The sequence below is a fragment of the Myxocyprinus asiaticus genome, chromosome 40 (assembly GCF_019703515.2).
Source record: "Myxocyprinus asiaticus isolate MX2 ecotype Aquarium Trade chromosome 40, UBuf_Myxa_2, whole genome shotgun sequence".
NCBI lineage: Eukaryota > Metazoa > Chordata > Actinopteri > Cypriniformes > Catostomidae > Myxocyprinus > Myxocyprinus asiaticus.
The window spans coordinates 11,490,454-11,515,387 of record NC_059383.1 but is presented as its reverse complement, the minus strand read 5'-3'; the positions used below and the strand labels follow the sequence as shown (position 1 = coordinate 11,515,387).

Genomic DNA, 24,934 nt, shown 5'->3' with positions numbered 1-24,934 from the left:
TCAGTATTTGTGTGTGTGTGTGTGTGTGTGCGTGTATATATATATATATATATTAGTATAAAATATACACTCACTGGCCCACTTTATTAGGTACACCTGTACATCTACTTATTCATGCGATTATCTAATCAGCCAATCGTTTGGCAGCAGTACAATGCATAAAATCATGCAGATATGGGTCAGGAGCTTCAGTTAATTTTCACATCAACCATCAGAATCAGGGATAAATTTGAACTCAGTGATTTCCACCGTGGCATGGTTGTTGGTGCCAGACAGGCTGGTTCGAGTTTTTCTGTAACTGGGATTTTCACGCACAACAGTCTCTAGTGTGTAAAGAGAATGGTACGAAAAACAAAAAAACAAGCAATGAGTGGCAGTTCTGTGGACGTGAACGCCTTGTTGATAAGAGGGGTCAATGGAGAATTGCTGGACTGGTTCGAGCTGACAGAAAGGCTACGGTAACTCAGATCACCCCTCTGTACAATTGTAGTGAGCAGAATAGTATCTCAGAATGCACAACTTGTCAAACCTTGAGGCGGATGGGCTACATCAGTAGAAGACCATGTTGGGTTCCATTCTGTCAGCCAAGAACAGAAAGGGTGAGGCTGCAGTGGGCCATCTGCATGTCGTAGCAGAAATCCAGATTCGTCAGACCAGGCGATGTTTTTCCAATTGTCTACTGTCCAGTTTTGGTGAGCCTGTGCCCACTGCAGCCTCAGTCTCCTGTTCATAGCTGACAGTAGTAGTACCCGGAGGGGTCTTCTGCTGCTATAGTCTATCCGCCTCAATGTTCGAAGTGTTGTATATCCAGAAATGCTTTTCTGCATAGAACCGTTGTCACTTGTGGTTATTTGGGCTACTCTCACCTTCCTGTCAGCTTAGACCATTCTGGCCATTCTCCTCTGACCTCTGTCATTAACAAGCTGTTTTCGTCCACAGAACTGCCGCTCACTGGATGTTTTTTGTTTTTCGCACCATTATCTTTACACTCTAGAGACTACTGTGTGTGAAAATCCCAGGAGATCAGCAGTTACAGAAATACTCCAAATCACTGAGATCACATTTTTTCCTCATTCTGATGGTTGATGTGAACATTAACTGAAGCTCCTGACCCATATCTGCATGATTTGTTACATGGCTGATTAGATAATCACATGAATAAGTAGGTGTACAGGTGCATGTAATAAAGTGGTTGGTGAGTGTATATATATATATATATATATATATATATATATATATATATAGTAACTTAGTTTTTTATTGATTACAAACCCGAACCAAACCAGAACAAAGTCCTTCTCAAGGCAAGTCAGTCCACTTAGCGGCCATCTTTGGAACGCTCCCGGGCAGGCTGGGCAACTATTTTCTATGTAAGCAAGCGGCATAAATGTACATCTCCTAGTTACAGTATTTAAATGGGGAAAGATTAAAATCTCCAAAATGATTGGTCAAGATTACCTTTAAAGAACATATTTAAAATCAGCAGTAAAATCTGACAACAATAGTATCATATTCTGTGCTTCTTTACCTCAGATTATGCTTAAATCAAATTATTTGTCAGGCAGGTTCAGCTAGTTGACAGGTGATATCTGTATCTAAAAGATGATTGGCTCTTTTACCTGAAAGGCAGACTTACATTTCTATATCCGTTAGCTGTTGGGCATTCCAATTTCTCCCATTCTTTTAAAACCAGTTATAGGCTACTTGAAAAACCGACACAAACCTCAGGCTTGGGTTGGGTTGCAGACCTCTAATCTCTATCAGTATATTTTAAACTATTTATAATATCAACCACCACATCTGTTATCAGCCATAACAAAAATAATTATCAGCTAATCATGAATATAAGGCCATGTTCACAATAATACGTTTTTGTTATAAAACGTATCGATTTTGCTGCATTTACGCCTCTTATCCACACTGGAACAGCGTTTTTCTCCACTGAAAATCGAGCATTTCTTAAATGCTCTCCATTGCCACATACTTTAGAAGAAAACTGACAATAGGAAACTGAAAATGGAGTTTTCAAACTTAAACTAATTAGTGTGAATGTGGCCTAAATTTTTCAATTTACATCTCAAATAATCTCTTTATAAAATAATAATAATCTCGAATGACTGGTCATTCTGGCAAAATGGTATTGTTTAAAAGGTGTGGTAACCCTTTAGGTCATAAATAGGTTTTAGTACACATATGAATGCATGAACAGCACTCCAGAAACAACTTGTAAATTAATCAGTGTACACCACCAATTCTCTCCTTACATCGCAACCAAACTGTGTCACCAGTGGATTTACTGCCAATTTAAATCCTGCCAAATGTGCCAAGAAATTAAGCCAATTATCCAGCTGGATAGCAACTCTGACAGTGTGTACAAACACCTCAATAATTTATTAGCCAAAGCTGATGTAGCATTTAATGTTATTTAAATACATGTTTGTTTGTTTTTTGTTTTTTATGACGGATGATTTGGCCAATCAAAGGCGAGTAATTAGAGGTGTGAGGAGGAAGGGACATGCATTTAACACTTTGAGTGAATGCATAGGGAACTTGTTTTAATGGTCTTCTGCCAGACTATGCATGTTTCAAAGGGCTGTTAATTGCTGTGAATCCACATATACACAAACTTGATTATGTGTGCACATATTCAAAGATTGTGTTGTGTGAAAACAGCATGCTGTGTTAAGATGACATGTTGGTAATAGGTGTGCGTGTACAGCTGTTCTGTTGGACCGTAAATGCACCATAGTAGGATTATATTAACTTGTTTATTTATTATTGAACTATATTTAATAGTTACATGAAAACTTAAGTCACAATTCTATTGAAGGCAGAAGTTAGGGCAATAAGGACAAACTTTGCTCCAAGACTAGGGTGCTTTGGGTGGTTTCTTAATCGTCCAATTCAAAAGAGACTACATTCACGTTTCTATGATATTCTGTTCCCCAGATATCACCAAAGTCTTTTTAGCAAGTCAGGTCACTCGGCAGCCATCTTTGGAACGCTCTCGGGCAGCTATTTTCTATGTAAAGAAGCGGCATGCTAGTGCAGCTCCTATCTACTTTAATGGTGAAAGACCGAAATCTCCAAAAAGAACATATTTCAAATCAGCAGTAAAATCTGACAACACTGGTATCATAAATTGTGCTTCTTTACCTCAGATCAAGCTAAAAAACTAAAATTTCTTGGCTTGTAAAGCTAATGCGCATTCTTGAGTTGATTGACAGGCAAAATGTGTATCTAGATGTGTATTTGCTCTTTTAGCTTTAGGGCGGGACTTCCTTTCTACATCCATTCACCGTTTCAATTTCTCCCATTCGTTTTAATAGAAGTGACCCGTCTCTGCTAAATAGTCTCTGATATCGCTCAGGTCCCTCCTATGGGATTTTTTTTCCCTAAATAGGAGCATTAGTTGCATAATAGTAATGCTTTCCTTAGAAAGCACCACTAACAAGGGCACATTTACATTATTCCATTTATGTTATTATGTGAAAGACGGTCTAAAGACCTTAAAATGTTATATATCTATTTTGATATCTGTTGCATGTAGCACACCATATGTTTTTTTTTGTTTGTTTTTTTTTTTGCTAGTGATAATGAGTGCTTTCAAGCGTCTAATTTGTGAATGTCAGTCTACGCTGGCATCTCCTTGTGTTCTCAGACACCATGCTGAACGAGCGAAGTGTTTTACGTCTCAATGTTTAATCATACCTCTTTTTTCTCTTCCTTAGCCACCATTCAGAAGCGTCTGAAGAAGGAAAAGAAGGCAAAAAGGAAACTTCAGGAGGCTTTGGAGTTTGAGTCCAAAAGGAGAGAGCAGGTGGAGCAGGCCCTCAAACAGGCCACATCTCCTGAGAGCCTCCGCATGAGTCTCAATGGTGAGCTTCTGCTCTTTGACACAACAACGGGTCTCATTCACTAACTGGGAAAATATCACGAAACATGTCACGTTTCACCCCAAAACCAATAGAAAAAAAAAAACTTTTTGCAGTCTACTGTTAGAACTCTTAGAACTTTTGCATTGTGACATGATTTTCAGGACAGTTAGAACAGTTAAGAACATTTCCCCTCAATCCCCAAAACTCAGTGCATTTAGTATTGTTTCATTTAGTCTTACTACTGCAGCAATTTTTTTTCTGTTTTAGAAATAAAATACTGTTTTGATGTTTTTTTTGTTTGGTTTTTTTTTACATTAAAATCAATTAATTTTCACTTCATTAAAGCCAGTACAACAAATATTACCATGATGTATAAATACATATATATATATATATATATATATATATATATATATATATATATATATATATATATATATATATATATATATATATATAAAAAAAACTTTAAGGGTCCTGAGATTTTAGGGGTAAAACATGACCCGGACACCTCTTTATGAGATTCACTCAACTGTATATTACACGTATTTGTGCATAAAACCGGTGTGAACATATTTTTTCTTCTAAATTTATGATAAACTTAACTAAACTTAAATTTCTGTACTTTCCTAAATTTATGATAAACTTCTGAATCAAATGAAACTACAGATGCACAAAAATCCAAGGCTTGTGGTGTCATTTCATGATATTTCAATACATATTAGAAATGTAATAACTTAGTGACCATTCATAGCTCTTAATATTTTCAGAGTAATACAAATGATGTGCGAAATGAAGAGGACATCTTTGACTGTCACGACACGTCACTCACTGTTTTGCATCATCTCACGTCATGAGCGTCACATTTTTAAGGTGCCCTGTCAGGTTAATAACTTTTTAAAACACATCTCAAGACACCTGCATTTTGTTCCATTTAATTGTGCTACATCTAGCGGTTTTTGATCACAAGATCGCGTCCTGTGTGAACGGCCCCCAAGGATACATTTAGAGAGAGTGACAATTGGCTGTGCAGAGTCGGTAACTTGTTTTTTATTATTATTATTATTATTATTATTATTATTATTTCTGTGGTGTAGAACTGGGTAGCCCGGCTCCGGAGTGAAATCTAATTGGTAGAAAATCTTGCTCCACATTGCTGTACATTAAACCTCAAATGTGTTCTGATTAGATTTTATTGTGAAGATGTACTGCATCTCCCTTTCCAGTCTATCCTGTGATATACTCTCACAATATCTTTATAGATCTGCTTGTTCAGAAATTCCATTTGTTTTGCCCGTCAGTATTTTCATCCAACCTTCTGTTCTTTCTCATATTTCTTTATCAGTGCTGATACTGGTATTTCCGTCTCGGTCATAACTATTAGCGATGCATTAGCATCATAATCTCAGCTGGGGAAATGGAGCCTGATGTTTATCATAAACGCTCTAAATGTGCACACTTATCAAGGCCAATCCATTTTCCTAATTGTTCGCTGTTGTTTTGATTACACTTGTTTAATTGTGAATATCTTAACAGAAGCACAATTTGAATGGAGAAAACAAAAATCGCAAGACATCTGTGAGCGTTTTGAGGAGTGCTGGGGCAATTAATAGGCCAGGGCTGATTAGACATGAATTAAATAGGAAAAATGCCTTTTGTTTTTGCCTTTCATCTGGGAAAGCAGAGGGGAATGCCAGAAAAACAGCCGAACTCTGAATGTCTGCCGTTATGTCACATCTTTTCTCACATAAAGCTGCTCCTTCTTTGTTTATTCGTGTAAGGCTGCCTTTGCTGTGGATTTTTTTTATTTTTTTTTATTGCGATTTACATTATTTCAACTCAACTCAACTAAACTAGCTAGACTTGGTAGCATTTTAAATAATTACCAAATCACACTTATTTCATATTATGACTTAAAGACAACATGAAATCAAAATTTACCATATTTTCTTTCTTAATACACATTCCTGGTCTTATTGTGCACGATTCATCAGTACACATGCCAAAGAACAATATTCTTTAGGGATGCAGTGATGTATCTGCTGCCAATATTTATCTGCCAATTACTAGAAGCAAGGTAGAAGTGTTGGCACTCCTAAGAACGTGATATTTAATTTTTATTCTTTCTCGTTCTCATGTTAATGTGGAAAAGACACCATAAATGGACGTGAAAGTTGTGAAAGTGGCACTTAGCTATAGGCAACATGATGAGGGAAACCATCCAAAACTCTTTGAAACCAGCAGACTTTGACTTCTGAGACATTGGTATGATATCCATTAATGCTGCATGATGTGGGGTGGGGGGGGGTGGGGGGGGCTGTTTCTTTGGTTAAATCTTTTTATTTTTCCATGATGTGGTTGACATTTCCATGGAATTGCCCAACATATGCATAATATGAATTTGTTATGTTCTATTATATACAGTACATGCGTGTAAAATGTGAGCTTTGTTCTTTTGAACTGCAAAAACAGAACTGCAATGTTTTAGAAGTACAAAATAGTCACCGAGGTTGGAACTAATGTTAACCATTAACTAAATAGCTATTTTGGCACTATTCTAGGCCAGTAATTAATGCAGTAATTTAATGCCGGTTAACTTCTGACTCCATTCTGGTATATAAACGCACACTTTTCACAATTCAGTAAATTTCTGATGGATAGAATTTAATCCCACCCTACATTTTTTTCCCCTCATTGAATATTCTGTTTCAGTCATAAACATGTCACATTACAGAACTAAATGTGTTTTGAATGCCATTTTATATTGACTTTAACGTGACCAGACCCATTGTCTGCACAAATTATAGTACTTGTAGATTAAAAAAAACTTCAACTGGCATTTGTGTTGCCATTTTAAAAACTCAATGTCATGCTTTACTGATAAAGGATGTGTAGCGAAAGCTCTAACTGAATGGCTTACTTGGTTTCAGAGGCAGTGATACCAGAGGTGAAGCCTGAACATAACGGCAACCAGCAGGAGAACTCAGCTGTACAAGGTAAGAAGTTATACATATTGGATCTTGTAACAGTTAAAGGACAGGCAAGGAGGAGGCGGGAACCGGCAGAACAGTCAATGTAAATTTTAATGTCAAATATAAACTTAAACAACATAAAACAAACACACACAGCACGGCCACGTGTCTCTCTCTCTCCCGAACCGGTGTCTCCGGCTGCCCCTTATTTCGCTCTCCCGCTGATCAGCTGATTCAGCGCCGGCCATGCTCCATGTCAGCCCGTCCACGCCCTACTTCTTGTCACATATGTAATGCACACTAAATTACTATTCCAGATCCTAGTAAGTAGAGATAGACCAATATTGGTTTTTAATGACCGATACAATACTGATAATTGTTGTGTTGTGTACATTAACAACTTAATAATTTATCACTAACCTCTGGTGAACTGTTTTACAAAACTAATATCGCACAGTCTACAAAGAATTAATTTGAATAGTTTTAGTTGCAATATACACTTGTTTAAAGCCCCTCACTTATTTATTATATGTAATGTAGTCTTCTGTGCCCAACTTTAATGGTAAACCCGATATTAAGGAACCGATAACCGATTAAGTGGAAAAGTGTAAATATCGGTTAGAAATTCGGTCAAACCAATTATCGGCATATCTCTACTAGTAAGCAGCCTAAATTCTTCTAAGATACCTTTTTTTTTCTAAGATGATATTGCATTTATCCTTCATAAAGAAGTAAATCTCAGATTGAATGGCAACAAGAAATAAACATTTCATTCAATACTGAAAAGTATAGGTAAAATAGGATAATATAGAAAAATTTATAATTTTTTACCCAATATTTGTGAGTGCATGTATTTTTTATACTTATAAGAGTCCACGGAAGGGGTTTTCCCATAAGTTTTTCCTGTGAGGTTGAAATATTCAACAAGTGGTTGAAAACTGAACAAAATGACAAAAAGGTACAAGACTGTAAACTTAACATTTTTCATGAGGGAATGAACTACAAGTAGTTTAAGAGCATAGGGAGACCGATTGCATCATCCACAGTGTGTCATGGGAGTGAGCGGTCACTGCAGAGCTTATATGGCACACTAAGTTGGCCGCAATTGGCTCGGTGCGCAAGATGGTGCCTCTGAGCTCCCACGATACAGCTGTATGCATGCTCACTTTCGGCTGTACGAGCGCTCATTAAAAATGAATGAAATCAGGTCGCGGTGCGAGCAGGGCTTTAGTGACGTTCGCTTAGTTATTGTTGCTGTGAGGGGAGACTTCCAAAGGAGACATGATAAGAGACAATGGAAATGGTCTCTATCAGCAGCATGAATGCAGATTGCACCAGTTTGAATGTGCGCCTCTTGACTGGCGCCCTGCGAAACCGGAATTGACTATGCCCACACTCACTAAACCGAAAATCAACATGGCTGTCATATGCAACTAGCCAATTCTCTTATTGGTGGATCTTTCTCTGCTGGATCATGAGTAGTATTATCCTTCACTAGAAATTCTGCTATTAAACACAATTTAAAAATGAAGTTGAAATAACACAGACTTATAGCTTCAGCTGAAGCATATACCATCAATTACAACCTCGCCTATGGGAAAATGAATGGGATTTTTACTTCCAAAACCAGACTGTTGTGCTCTATTTGTATAACACTTACGAGTTACTGTCTACTAAAGACTTGAAATCATACCATCAGCTGTTGTAATCCTCTGAGGATGTTTAAAAGTTTAAATGAAGGGTAGATGCCAACAGCCATGTGCTGTACATATGGTCCCAGATTGGGGCTTAACCCCCATCATCCTTCACAAAACTTCCAGAAAGTAACCAGAGTCAATCCCTGAACTTGCCTTACGTCTTACTGAACCCCTTTGAAGATGTCCAACTCTTTCAGGAGGGAGATTACAAACTGGTGCTTTCACATCTGCCTTTCACGCTTCTTTTCCCCAAGATGTATTTGCGCTTTATACCCATTCTGCACACACTCATACAGTTTCATTCTTATCCCTGTTCCATCTGTCTTCCCTCTTTCCCTATAAGCCAGCCTCCTAAATCTGGCCCAAAGTTGCGTTTGATAAATGGGACCTATTATCAACACGTCTGATGGCGAATTAAAGACCCGCTGCTGTACATCTTATTGAAATGTGGGGCTGGGGGAAGGTGAATAAATACATATGTTTACAGAAGATGCAGCGGAAATAGGCTGCAAAGTGCTACGGTGAAAATGTTTTTTCTCCCATATAGCCAATTTCACAGTCTGCAAATAAAGAGACGTCCATTTTTCTTCAGGCTTTGACAGCGGTGCTGTAACAGAGCACTGCTGAAGCATTTGCAGAGTAGATATTGTCTTTTCTCTTTGGGACAGCCTCAGGGTTCACTCACAGTTTGAGGGGGTCATCGCCGGGTGATCTTAGGTTTTCCGGTTGAGTCAATGTGTACTCTAAATCTGTGGCCTGTCTCAGGTTTCAAAGTCTTTAAGTTTTAACTACAGATGTACAAAACCCGCAGATCAAAGACATGCAGCCTTAGACTACACAGAAATATATCAATTGTTATTTTGTACGCCGACATCTTGGAGACAGAATGGAGCATGCACTTGCCGTATCTCATAAGGCTTCAAGTAACTCGTGACTTGAGAAAAGTTTAGTACTCAATGGCAAAAGGTCTCGTCAACATTGCAGCTTATTCTGGCCAAGAACCACCTACTTAGATGGGAAGAGCTATCTGACCAACATTTCAAGCGATAAACCACTGTTCATTTTGCTTTTACGTGGTGTTTAGGGGTGAGTTTATCTGAAATGGATTATACCACAATAATAGACCAGCGTGAAAACATTAATTTGGCAAACTCACAGAATATTTCAACCTCAAATACACTCATTGTTGGTAACAAGACTTTATTTCCATGCAGACTGATACAAATAAAAAAAAAAAAAAAGAAGTTGTTTAAAGTCAGCCAATCAGATTAGAGATTGCCAGTTCAAGAAAGTGCTGTCCAGATTCTAGACTCTTGTCTTGTCTCAATTCAAGCAATCTCTAACTCCTTTCGATGTAATTCCATAGTCTGCTTGAACACTGCTGAGGCTCAGAGTCGAGCTGTCACTAATGTAAGCATAACAGAAGGGATTAGTGTTAGAGCTCCGTCACAATGCCCCTGACCTTTAGAGCAACCAGCAGAACCAGGAAACACAAAGATCAGACTGTGCACCCATAATGCAGAGGCTAACACGAGGTGCAAAATAATCTCTCTGATCGTTTTGATACAGTTCTTTGACCTCTCTCTCTATATAGTAATGTTCATACAGTGCCCTACAACAGAAAAAAATAAAATAAAATACTTTTAAGACCTTTTAAAAAACCATAAGGTTCAGTACAGTTCAAGTCAATAAAATTCAATTTAGGGCTACATAATTAATTGTAAATAATTTGAGATTGCGATTACAGCTGCCACAAGTAAAAAAAATATATATTTTTGAAAAGTGTTGATTACAGTATTGCATTTAATTCACTTCCACTGTGTCAAGGGTTTATATTGAAAGAATAAGATACAAGAGGCAGTGCTATATTATGAATATAGTCAGGGCTAAAAGGCATTGTTAGGCACACCAACCTTGTTTTGCGTGCATTTGCATGTTTTTTACATGTTTATTATACCGTTGCACGCAATGTTTTTTCCACTCCGTGTCAAGTTAAAAAGAACTTAAACTTTCAACATTTCAAGACACCTGCATTCTATTTGTTGCACTACATCTAGCTTGTTTAGCACAATAACACGTTAGGTCTGAACAGCCCCTTTGGCACAATGTTCAGCTGGGTTCAAGGCATGCATTTTCATTAAAATGCTATAAATGATAAAGTCCCTGAAATGTAAACTAAAGCCCAAAGTATACTTCGGGTTTGACGCGAATATAGTCAGGGCTAAAAGGCAGTCAAACACTAGCCTTTCACATGCATGCTACAACTGCTTTGAGATACTGAACTATTTCTCTGCAGGAGTATAGACTGATAAAGATGTCTTTGTATTCCTTCAGACTCGAGTTATACAAATCTAGGTATCTCCTGACCTCCTCAACACACGCTTTTGATGTGCACATCCACTGTTGGTTGTTTCTACCTTCATCTCGTGTTGTTTATCTGTGATTACATCTTCTAGCGCTTCTTCGTGAAAGCAATGTTCAGAGTACACACGGTTAGAAAAACGGGGCGCATGCGTTCAGTGCTCAAGCACTCTGCTGATGATGGAATTTGCGTCACACTTCCTGTTCACATACACCTAGCGTTCACGTCTGAACGAAGTATACTTTGGGCTTAAGGCAAGAAACATACTTTATGCAAATACGCGTACGCAGACGCGAGTGCTTGCTACGAGCACTTGCTTCTGCGAACACATAGCTTTAGTACCAAAGCAAAAGCATTGTTGGTAATTTTTTTAATAATTTGGATACTGTTAATCAAAATGAATAATTAAAGTTACAATATCAAGGGAAATAATAATTAGCTAATAAAATTGTTAATCATGCAGCCCTAATTCAGTTTAAACAACAAACTAAATAATGTAACAAACATATTTAAAATAATGTATCACATCAAATCAATTGGTTACAGAATGCTCGGTTTTGTCCAGGAAGCGAAAACCCAAGGTGTAATGATCCTACAGTCTCAGATCATCATTTTATCTCTACACTTCTTTATCTAGAAGTTCCATCAGGTTGAAAGAGGAAAGGTGTGTGCACAATCAGCTTCAAAGTCTGGCAGCAGACCCACCTGGGGAGTTTGTGTATGAAGTCTGTTGTCCGCTCCGCCCCTCCCCGAGCCTCACCACATTTATCCATTACAGCCGGCAAAAATCTAATTAGCCTATGCTTCTCTCCCAAGTCGGACTTCACAGTTTTGCAAGCTTGGCAGTGACAGCTGATTTCATTAGGTTTGATTGTCCTTGCCCAGATCGTGCTTGTCGGGCTAAAAGCTTTTTGCGCATTCTCAGGCTGCACCTCTGTTTTGGGCCATCACGATGACCCGTGCCTTTTCTGATTAATCAAGACAAGTGGTGCTAACAGAAAACTGCTGAACACAAAAGAAGGTGACATCATTTAACAAGCCGATTAAGAGAAGTGTGGAATGGTGAAGGGAGAGAGGGAACTGAAGGAGAAAGGTGAGGTGAAAATGTAATTAAGAAGCCGCAACGTGTTGGAGAAGCAAACTGAACTCTGCTTGAAAGTGTGTTTTTCCCCAAAGCTCTAAAAATGCGTCATTACAATTGTGCTCAATCTCAAAACAAGCAGAGAACAAATTTCTGTCTAAATTGTTCCTAAATCACGGCTATAGAGTGCAACACTTTTGCTCAAATTTGCGATTAAAAAAATTATGATATTTGACGACAAATTGAAATACTAAATATTATTGTTTGCCCTCAATGATTATTACGCTTCGCCCTCAAAGTCTGTGAGCATTTAGTTGCTACATTTCCAAAGGATGAGCTTAAACACTGGATTTAGCATGTTTCTGAGATTCAGAGAAGCACCGTAGGATGTGTTCCTCTAAATAGCTTTTTCAGATTAGTGGTTGATGGACATGGGTTTTTCAGAGGTCTATTCTTAAATCTTTACAATTAATATGATAATAAAATGATTAAAAATCCCAAGTATTATTGTTTTTTTTTTTATATATTTTTATTATTATTATTACATAGCAGGAAGTAAGGAAATACATATCCTGTGGTGGGGGGTTAAATGCCCAATCAAGGAAATTATGAGGCTGTTGCACAACCATGATTTATCTTGTAATTAATATTTATAGTAATAGAAAAATATAATTATATCAAATCATGAAAAATATGAAATTGTATCAAAACTGTAAATAGTAGTAAATAATACAAATAGTAATAAATAATTTTAACAAACAAAATCATTTCAACCACACTCTTCTGTGTGCTTATAAATTTGAATGTGTGCTGATAAATTTTTCAGTTCACTAGCATCAGTGCTAACACCTAAAAAAGTAAATATAGAGCCCTGTCTTAAATCCATTCATATTTAAATCACCCAGTTGTCTTGAATGTGAAAATGTATGTCAATTTACCCATTGATTTTGCTACGTTTATGCCTCTTATCCACACTGGAACAGTATTTTCTTCCACCAAAAATGCTTTCCATTACTGAATACTTGAAAACGATGACATTAAGAAACTGAAAACACAGTTTTCAAACGGTCTAAACGTGTGTCTTTTGCAGCGTTCTACACTTAACCCATTGTGTGTTCGTTTATTAAATATTTTGCTTTCAGCTACCAGTAAGAATGTTGTGCTTAATTCCTTTTAACACATTTTACCATATGTACATTTTTCTGCAGTATTCTGCAGATGTGCCAACAGTCAGGGCAAAAATGATTTGTGTAGATTCACTGTGACCTTTTCCACATCCATATGCACTGTGCTTATTACATATACAGTGCCATTCATATCCTAAAGCTTTTGACCTACTAATTGGCATCGTGCTGTGATCTAATGAGGATGAAACTCAAGGATGAGTAACTCTGTGGCTTTTTTAAAGCATTACTCTGTTTGTTTAATCATCCCGATCACAGCAACATTGGCTCAACCGACTGCTTTAGTTTTGGGGCAAACCAATGGGGGAAAAAAAAGAGGGGGGGAGGGGGGTGTTCAGAAAACCTGTTTGAAAACAGTCTATTTTTTACATTTTGTCTGGTGACGCCAGTGGCGGGCCGTGCATTTAACGTCTAGGCCTTCAGTGTGATTCATGCCATTAAGAAAACACAGTTTCACAATTAATAAGACACCCTATGCCTTTGGGCATCATACATTATGTCGCAGCTAACTAGTAATACCAATTGACATTTTAAAAACACGTCCACGCACGAAAACCAGAACTTGAAATGACACTTAATGCTCACGCAAGCCTAATTTAATGACTGTTTTGTGAAATGAACGTCTCCCGAACAGACATTCAAAAATCATAATTTTTCATATGAATCTACCAAGGAGGTCTATAATACCTGGAAAAAATCTATCTAGTAATATTTGTGATTTAAATGTTGCTTGCAATACACTTCATTTCATCTCATCAGGGTACACGGTTATGCTGCGTTCTATTCAAGTTGGATGTGGGATATTCCCACTTGAGATCTCCGACCATAAATGCATTCCATTCCACGATATTCGGAACTGCAACGCTCCCATTAGCTTAGCAGGGGTTCGACTCTCATTAGAGCTGTCTCCTAGCAACCCAAATGATAAACAATGCTGCAGCTCTAGCATTTGTGCTACAGGTGTACGATTATCAAAAGAGATTATGTTTTATACACCTGTTTCTGCAGCGTTTGTTAAACAAGCTTTAATATCATGTAATGAGGAAACGAACACATTTATCGATATTACTTAAAGTGAATGTTTATCACTTACTTTGTATATCTTCCTGAGTGTCGACATGTTTGTGTGACATCATGCCCCTACGTCTCGGCGAATTCAGAGTTGAGAATTTCTGCACAAGCCTACAAGTTGTAATTCTGACTTCAAGATGCATTCCATTGCACTTTTCCTAGTAGGAAGTTGTAAAATCCGACTTGCCGAGTTGAATGGAACGCAGCACTACTTTCAAAACTTGATCCGACATTGAATCCTCAAGCAGCCTAATTTACACTTAGAAATCTCCTGATGTTGCTATAACAATGCAAAAAGCACTTACCAATTTACTTGAAGTGAAAATCAGCCCTACTTTCCTGTTTAATAAATTAAGCAATCACATGATCATGCAGAACATATTAAGTTTTTAAATCCATAAGGATCTCTTTCTCAACGGCGATAGCGGCAGTCGACTCATCAGCAAGATCTCGCGCTCTTCGCTTTCAAATTACGTACATCACTTAAAGCGTGATTGCGTCACTCAAGGCCAGCTAGAAGGCCTCAACTAGGACATATCCTAAAGATCACACCCACCAAGAACCAATAAATCAATCTGATTGGCTGATGAATCTGACAATCTGACTTTAGTTGCCCATTCATTTGTACTGTTTAGGGATTCTGTGGAAATTCTGAAGGCCTGAGGGGGTGGAGCTCAGACTCACTCGCTGCTTTGAAATTTTTTTGCACTGCATGTGATTTGTGAAACAGTTTTCACACTTTGCTTGTACGCATCAAGGAATAAATTCTGACTGGATAAACTTTTCGTTTTTCTCTATTTGTTTGTAGATTAAGAGTGGAAAGCGATTAAAAATACATAGGCAAAAAGGTGATTGAGAATGAAAGGATGAAAAATATTTATTTATTTGGCATGAGAAGACTTTGCTGGCCCTGAGAATTCGCCACTGGGTGACTCTAGTGAGGAAGTTGCACAAATTAATCAACAAAATAAAATAAATAAAAAATTACGTCAATGTCTTTATAAGTGTTGGGTAAATTACTCAAAAGTAACCTAAAAATTACTCCTTTAGCGAAAAGTAATCACATTTCTGATTACATTACTTTTAAGTTTCTTTTTTAAAACACTTTTTCCCGCTCAACGAACTCAAAATAATGTCTATTTTTCCTCCATTGTCACACACCCTTCAGCTGTCACAGAAACACAAACAGACATATATATGAACATACAAATTCAAGTTTTAAATGTTTTATACATAAATAATTTTAGAAATGTTTAACCCAAGTAATATACTTAAAAGTATTTATCTAAACTGGAATTCAGTAACTGTAATCTGATTACAACAATGTTAAATGTAATGTGTTACAATACTTTTTTTACTTAAAGTAATTTGATTAGTGACTGATTACATTAATCAGATTACACCAAACATTGGTCATTATCCATTACTTGGGTCTGTACTATTATGTTTTAACATTTTATTTAACACAAATATGCATATATATAAATATACTGCATGTTTTAAAGAAAGTTATAATATTTTAGATATTTGTTCACAAAATGTATACTGAACATTTACATTTTTTTTATAGCCTTAAATTTGCATAGTTTGAAGAAGAACATAGGACAAGATAACATGTTTTTCATAAAATGTTGGAAGTATAATTTGCCTTTTTCCAATTAATCGAACAAGTAAATGAAAGCTTAATCGATTATCAAAATAGGATTTTAGCTCAATTTACTGTATGATTTATTGTATGGTTTTTAATAAAGCATTTAATATTAGTATGTTGGCCCAGCCCCTGTGTAACTAAACTGATAGTGTACTGCACTGTCAGGTCTCTGTCTTAAGTGTACAAACTATCTACACCTCTGTCTCCTGGGTGCAGCTTCATCATGGCAGATTTAGTCTGCTGTCAGCCATCGGACTCAATTAATAGCACTTGAGGATATTACTTGTATCTCATATTTCAGAGCAAGTGAAATACCACCCTTGTATTTATGTCTTCACAGCATCTCTCAATCTCTAGCAGACCTCAATGTGCCAGTCTTACATTATAATTCATGTGTAATATGAATGTCATATGTGATGTATTTATACGGCACACACATTCCTGCATTTAGCATGCACGCTCCATGTATGTTTATGAACAAAGCATGCTGTACATGAGAAAGCACTCACTACATTTACAGACTGTTTCTCAAAACACCAGTCAAAATGTAACTTTCATATAACCTTTTGACCAATTGCATTTTCCAAAGTCATGATTAAAAGTTTATAGATTTGGGGTGGTCTAAGGCAGTTTCATTAATTGGTGGGTGGCAGATCTGTTCTGGTAGGGTCACGGACAGCAGGGAAACCATATGTGTGCATGATTTGAATAAGAGATTAAATAAATGTCACTTTTAAAAGGGAGAAAACACGTCGCACATCTTTAGTTGTTGACAAAGGCCATGCGTCCAATAAACTCAACAATACACTGCAAAAAAATATTTCTTAAGTATTTTTGTTTTGTTTTCAAATAAAATTGCTAAACAGCCTTAAAATAAGATTATTTTTTCTTTAAAAGCAAAAAGATATTACGACATGTTTTCAGAGATCTATCTTGAATGAAGTTTATTGGTAGCACTTTACAATAAGGTTCTATCTGTTAAAATAAGTAAAGGCATTAGGTATCGTAAAATAACAATGAACAATGTTGTTACAGCATTTATTAATCTTTTAAAAACAATTGTTCATTTTTAGTTTGTTGGTTCATAATGCATTAATGGATTATTATATTTTGAAATTTACATTAACCAAGAATAATAAAGCTGTAAATGTTTGTTTTGTTTTTTTCCGTGTGTGTGTGTTCCGTGTTAGATTGGTAAATCACACCTGTGTCATTTTAATAAATTACTGTAGCACATAATTGGGCCTATAAAGTTCTATACAGTTCGGGGTAATATCTATAAATGTCAATGTTTGATTTTAAAGGAACAGTTCACCCCAAAATGATAATGTTCCCATCATTTAGGCTATTCACCCATATGCTGTCTCAAACTCATATGACTTTCATTCTTCTGTGGAACACAAAGAAAGATATTTTGATGGAGATGTGAATATATCCATACAATGCAAGTCAATGGTGTCCAAAACTTTCAAGCTCCAAAAAGGACCATACGACTCGACTGGTTTACTCCCATGTCTTCTGAAGCAATACGATCGTTTTTTGGGTGAGAACAGACTCCTTTTTCACTATAAATCTTGACATCTGCATTATCATTGGCGATCATGATTTGACACTCGATTACACATCCTTGTGCTTGACACATGTGCAGAGCACTGTACACATGTGTCACCCAAAACCGATTGTGTCACTTCAGAAGACATGGATTAAATCACTCGAGTCATATGGTCCTTTTCAGAGCTTGGACCCCATTGGCTTTGGCATTGTATGGATATATTCACCTCATGTCTCCATCAAAATATCTTTGTTTGTGTTTCCGCTGAAGAAAGTCATATGAGCTTGAGACTGCATGAGGGTGAGTAAATGATGAGAGAATTATCATTTTTAGGTGAACTATTCCTTTAAAGGCATTTTGGTTTTTTTGTTCAGTAAACAATTTTGATTGGGTGTTGAGTGGCGATCCAACACACTATGTAAAATGTGAGTCCTGAAGCAAAACTGGTTGTGAGCCACTGGTCTAGAGAGCATTCACAGGTGTAAACGCTGTCCTCTCTCTCTTGCTTGCTTTCTGGGTACCTCGAGTGCTGTTTTGTTTACGTTCTGCATACATATGGGCTCATCTGTTGGTGCTTGCGGAAACGAGCATGTTAAATGTGTAAAAGCACTCGAGTCCTAATGAACTGCTTCCTGTATGACAGTGTGCTATGAGCTCTGGGATTAAGTGCAGCGCTCCCGCTCCTCAGCGAGTGGCTGTTTGTCGTATTTAGTGCTTCACAGCCACTGCAAACACAACATGATCCATTCTCAAAACTTAAAGGTGCATTATGTAAGATTCAGAAACCCTTGTTATTAATGACACCTGTGGCCATTAAGGGAACTGAAGTCAGCTACCTTTTGCTCATGCTCGCGCACACACTCCATAGGGACGCGAGCGAGCATCGACCAAAACAATGACGTAACGTACAAAGAGACTGAACGTGATTCACTGACATCATGCTGACATATCGCATTTATACGATAGTCTATGTCGGCGTTAGCTAGCTAGCCAGCTTATTTGCTGTTAGCTAATTTTGGGAGCTGGACGTTTGCTGGATTCCATCTCTAAGATAACGTTACCTAGTGTTGCAGACTATCTGTTGACGCTGTTGAATAGCGGAAGAGAAGCTTCTGTCTGAGGCAAGGCTCTCGGGAACGCGCATAAATGTCACATCCTTTGGATTTTCCCGACAAAAGCGACCCGCTCCCTTCGCATGAAAATCAGTCTACAGGCTTTAATAGGCAACCTAGGAAGTCCGGGAAGGGCTCATTTTTTAAGTTGCGTTACAAGCCGTTCACACATTGGCAAAAAAAGTGCAAATATTACATGAAAAATTTTACATACTGCACCTTTAAGTTTTCACAATAAAACACATGAATGTCTTTGTTTTTGTTCCTTTCTTAATTATGATGATTGAAAAGTATTGGCATGATTCTCTCAGGGGTGGTGTAAATATGAATTTTAACATTTTTATGCAAAAGTTAAGTGTTTTGAGTTTTCAGGTGGGCCTCAATTATTTGGATTTTAGCCCTTACCCCAACCCTAAACCAAACGATGATTTTAATAGGAAAATCACTGTTGTGTACTACAGAAGAAAGAGAAACATCTGGGTTTGGAAAGAGTGTTCTTACTTTTTCCAAGTTTATCTCCTAACTGAAATGCTAAACCTAAACTTATCAATAAAGACCAACTCCTTACCCAAACCCTAATTGTAAAACCATGATTTTAATAGGAAAACAATGTGTAGCATGGAAGGGAAACATCAGGGTTTGGAACGAGACAAGGGAAGCGTATTACAGGTTATTAAAATACATTAGTCATTGTATTGCAGAATTAAATATGGAATGAGCAACAAAAATTGTGCTTAAAATAAAGTGTTGGATAGGAGGCTAGTTAACATTTGATGCCTGTTTTGTATCGATTGGAAATTCTGTTTGTCGATAGGTTGGTGTAAAAGTCGTACCTTTGCGTATGAGCCAAATCTTATTATTTCATCATCTCGTACGAATTATTATATATGCTGTGTAAGAGATAATGCTTATAATTGTAATAAATTCAATGCAACTTCATTTGTATAAGATTAGTAACTGTTTTTTCCCCCTCTTTTATTCCAGAAAACAGACCCTTCTCCAAACCTCCCATCATGTACTGAGATGAACATCTGCCTTCTGTAGTCCCACGACCAAGACAGACAGACAGACAGATCACCCCACAGACAGATGAGGGGATCGTTGGGTTTTTTCTCGAAGGCAAAGTGGTGCAGGTGCACAGCAGTCACCTGAAACTCGTGTACAGGACTTGAGTGTGTATGTACATGTATGTGTGTTGAGGTGCAGTGTGTTTGCAGTCCTCATGAGACACGTGTGTGAGTGTGTGTGTCTGGAGCACTGCTGTGGGCGACCTTTCAACACCGCACACCAACTTGTATAAAAGTCTCATTTTTTTGACTACTTCTACATCCCACACATTTTTGAGACTGAAATATTTTTTTTTTTATGTATAAAACTACATTACCTGATGAATTACCTATCTTTCTGTGAAGCACACTGCATTTCTCTAAAACTCATCTCCCTTTTATTATTATTATTATTATTATTATTATTATTATTAGATTATTGAGTGTTATCTGCTGATCCCACATGATTCTGTGCGCCAGTGATTCTCAGTAGCACAACAGTCTTGACGAGTCTCTAGACAAATTTGTTCATAGAACTTCTTCATGATCCTGGGACAAAAGAGACAAATTCTTTGTGGACAATGTAAAAAGGACTCCAAATAAGACAAGTGTGCTTCTTTAATAAACTACATTTGTTGTTTTGTCATTACAAGAATGGGACTCTATATCAACCTGTTTCCTTTTTCTAATTTGTTGTATATTTTTTTTTAGAAAGTGTAGAAATATTGTTCTCACCTATTGTCGTTCCCTGCCCCATGTTTATTATCTGGTGTTCATTTTATTATCTGGTTTTCTTGTTTTCCATTGTATTTTAATCACGTTCTTTGTACATCTTAATTTGTCCCACGGCAAAGTTTTCTCTATTGCTCCTTAACTTAAAAATAAAAAAAAAAAAGTGTTAATTTGATGTTGCTATAAACACAGTATTACAGTACTTCCCCTTCTGTTTTTACCTTTGTTTATAAAGACTTGTAAAAAGGCTTTAGCGTTTGCTATTCTGGCATTGTTATTACGTGGAGACATTTTTAGTGACGAAAAAGAAAATGAGAAGTAACCTTATGCACATCCGAAGCAAGCATGCTTGTAAATACAATGATGAAAAATGACACGTATCAATTGAAAATAAAACGCTGCCTCTTCAAATCTATTTTTAAACATTGCTAGCAACTCCATAGGTAACGTAATCACAAATTGGCAGCTATCAATGATGTTGAACGTTGTTTTAAAATGGCAAAAGACACTAATCACAGCCTTGCACATGCCACATTGAATATAACACCCCTATGGACAAACTGGTAGGTTTTTTCTTTTCTTTGAGTAATAAAACTGAGATGGAAACTTGAAGCGTTTTGCTGTAGTTTTTATAGTCTGTACACTTCAAACTGTACACTTTTGGTACATGTCTTTACCTCACTCACCTTACAACATCTTACACAAACTGAAAGTGTGGTCACACAAGACTTGGTGTTCCATTCACTTCCATTCATACGTATGTTCAAGATGCAATAAGTTTTGTCTCACTACGTACCAAATTTCAAGTTTGGTGAACTCTGTTCTGTGAATTCATACAGCAACAAGACATTTGTCAAACAGAGGTTCTAAACATCATGGATTCACATCTTGGCTCAACACAAACTTTTATGCTGGATGGTTTGCAGTGTTGCTGTAAAGTGGAATAGATAGTATTTGTATTTTATTTTTAATTCATGATTATTTGAGATTTATAATTTATTCATTAAAAACAGCCTTACACTGTAAAAATGTGTCAGATAGCTTAGAAAATTGCTTCATTTGGTTACATCTAAATTATCTGGTCTAATACAGCTCAAATGTATTCTTTGTTATGATTAAATCAACTCCACTACATTAGGTTCCACCAGTGAAAGAACTTTTAAGGGTCAGATCAGACAGAAATAGATCCTTCAAGCTGCACTCAGTAGCATTTGTTTATATTGCGCTGCCACTTAGAGATGCAGTATCACGCAAAAACAAGTTCTCAGTTACCAATGTTATTGTAAAAATGCGCTATTCGCAGTCAGCCATGATTCATTTATTTTTTCCGCAAGTGAAAGAATCCAATTTCAGGGGATTATTGAGATAAAGCCAGTAATATCAACTGGTCAAATGAGCGTGGTGATGCTCATGCATGACTGACATAAGTGCTGCACGATTATGACAAAAATCATAATAATTGTCAATTAGTTCACTTGACATTGTAATTGCGATTAATTTTACTAAATATAATTTCTATTAAAATATTTATCATGTTATTTTGTATGGGTCAACTGCATGCTATAGTCTTTATGCAATGTTACCACATTTTTTGACTTTTTGAATTACCATGACCTTTCCAGGCATTTGTGATTTCTGGATCATATTTTTAAAAATCATTCTGATTTAGACTGACTTAAAAATTGACTTAAAAGAATGATTCACTGACAAATCGGACATCACTATGGTTTGTGAGCAAGTTTGACTTGACTTCACAAGAGCAATATCTAACTCCTTAAATATTTTAGAGGAGAGAAAAGCTAGAAAAAAAATTATAGAGATAGTGCGCTGTGAAAAAGTATTTGCCCCTTCCTGATTTCTTCCATTTTTGTTTTTTTCATACTAAATTGTTTTAGATCTTCAAATAACCTGAGTAAACACAAAATACACAGTTTTCAAATATAGATTTTTTTTTTTTTTACTGAAGCAAAAAGTTATCCAACATCTATGTCACCCATGTGAAAACTAACTGCCCCCTTAAACTTAATAACTGGTTGTGCCACCTTTAGCAGCAACAACTGCAACCAAACACTTCCGATAACCGGAATCAGTCTTTCACAATGCTGTGGTGGAATTTTGGCCCACTCTTTTTTGCAGAACTGTTTTAGTTCAGCCACATTGGAGGGTTTTTGAGCATGAACTGCCCATTTAAGGTCCTTCCACAGCATCTTAATCGGGTTCAAGTCAGGACTTTGACTAGGCCACTCCAAAACTTTAATTTAGCTTCTTTTGAGCCATTCAGAGGTGGACTTACTCCTATGCTTTGGATCATTGACTTGCTGCATAATCCAGTTGCACTTGAGCTTCAACTCACAGACTGATGACCGGATGTTCTCCTTTAGGATTTTCTGATAGAGAGCAGAATTCATGTTTCCCTCAATTACTGCAAGTCACCCTGGCCCTGAAGCAGCGAAGCATCCCCACACCATCACACTGCCACCACCACGCTTGACCGTAGGTATGATGTTCTTTTTGTGGAATTCTGTGTTTGATTTATGCCAGATGTAACGGGACCCCTGTCTTCCAAACAGTTCCACTTTCAACTCATCAGTCCCAGAATATTCTCCCAAAAGTTTTGAGGATCATCAACGTGTGTTTTGGCAAAATTCAGACGCGCCTTAATGTCTTTCTGGGTTAGCAGTGGTTTTCGCCTCGCCACTCTTCCATGGATGGCATTTTTGTGTGTCTTTCTGATAGTCATGAACACTGACTTTTATTGATGCGAGAGAGACCTGCAGTTCCTTGGATGTTGTCCTTGGCTTTTTTGTGACTTCCTGGATGAGTCGTCGCTGTGCTCTTGGAGGAATTTTGGAAGGTCGGCCACTTCTGGGAAGGTTCACTACTGTCTCAGGTTTTTTTTCCATTTGGAGATAATGGCTCTGTGTTCTTTGGAGTCCCAGAGCCTTTGAAAAAGCGTTGTAACCCTTCCCAGACTTATGTATTTTAATCACATTTTTCCTCATTATTTCTGGAATTTCTTTCAACCTTGGCATAGTGTGCTACTGGGTGAGACCTTTTAGCCAACTTCATGCTGCATAAAAAATTATATTTAGGTGTTGATTTGATTTAACAGGGCTGGCAGTAATCAGGCATGGGTGTGTCTAGTCCAGCTAAACCCCATTATGAATGCAGTTTCATAGATTTGGGGATTTAGTAACTACATACTTTTTCACACAGGCCCAGTTGGTTTTGGATAACTTGTTTGCTTCAATAAATAACATTATCATTTAAAAACTGTATTTTGTGTTTACTCAGATTGCCTTTGTTTTATGTTACATTTTGCTTGAATTTTTGAAACAATTTAGTATGAGACAAAAACAGAAGAAATCAGGATGGGGGCAAATATTTTTCACAGCACTGTATACACTATGTAGAAATTTCCATTGCTTTTGACATTTTATAAATTTCTGTGACTTTTCCTGGCCTGGAAAACACAATTCCCTGATATTTCCAAATTTTCCGTGACTGTGGAAGCCCTGTTTATGTCAGCTGCACATCCAAAACAAGCTGACAGCAGTGTTCTTTGAGTTACTTTATTACACTTTTATACAAGCTGCAACTACACGTTACACTTAAAGGAATATTCCAGGTTCAATACAAGTTCAGATCAATCAATAGCATGTGGTGTAATGTTGATTACCATGAACATTAATTATGACTTGTCCCTCCTTTTCTTAAAAAAAAATAAAAAATAAAAAAATCAAGGTTACTGTGAGGCACTTACAATGGAAGAGATTGTGGCCATAAAAAATATATAAAAGCACTTACAATAATTATTCTGTTGAAACTTGTGTATTAATTGAGCTGCAAAGTTGTTTAAATTGTAATTTTTGTGGTGGACTACTGTTCTAGGTAGACTTATGATTTGTCACTGACATTATGTCTTCATGGCAACAAAGTTGTAAAATTGGACATAACTTTAAACAGAAAAGGTTAGTAAGTGATTTTATCACACTAAAGTCATGTTAACAAGCATATTGTTAACATCTTGTGGCTATAACAGTGATTTATTTAATGCTTATGGATTGGCCCCATTCACTTCTATTGTAAGTGCCCTACACTAACCAAGCCAGATGTTTGCTTTGGAGAGACTTACATTTTATGTAAAGAGTCTACATAAATTGTTGTGGTGATCAACATTATGCTGTTGATTGAGCTTAACTTGTATTGAACCCAGCAAAGTGTAGAATGGGGCATCATATCCTGTTGCCCTTATTCGTTGCGGAGTCTGAAATATTTTCACATCCTAAAAATCTAATGGGACCACACCTTTATTCGGTAAAGAGGAGAGTTTTACAATTCAAAAATGTACACATGGGTCTGGGATAATAGTAATAAGGATGTGCTTCTGTAGTCTCTTCAAAAGCCTTAAACTCATATCACCCCAGAAATCCATTTAGAGCTCCAACACTCTAGAGCCCGGCTGTCTCTTGAGGTGTTCAACATGAAGCAAACACGAATAAGCACCTCTCACCTGCAGCTGCCAGAGGAACTGACCTAATTAGTCTCGTACTCTCCAGCCCCCCAAAGCCATTGAGTAGCAGCCTTCAAAACTAC

General features: G+C 37.0%; 1 protein-coding gene across 1 annotated transcript in view; it reads left to right on the top strand.

Annotated features, from left to right (window-relative positions):
• LOC127431053 (dachshund homolog 2-like) overlaps positions 1 to 20,950 on the top strand; it is a 228,797-nt gene extending 207,847 nt beyond the window's left edge. The window contains exons 10-12 of the mRNA XM_051681278.1: positions 3,732 to 3,878; positions 6,809 to 6,874; positions 19,545 to 20,950. Of these exons, the coding sequence (XP_051537238.1) occupies positions 3,732 to 3,878; positions 6,809 to 6,874; positions 19,545 to 19,582 (251 nt within the window). The 3' untranslated portion in view covers positions 19,583 to 20,950. The remainder of the gene's footprint in view (positions 1 to 3,731; positions 3,879 to 6,808; positions 6,875 to 19,544) is intronic.
• The last annotated feature ends 3,984 nt before the right edge of the window (positions 20,951 to 24,934 follow it).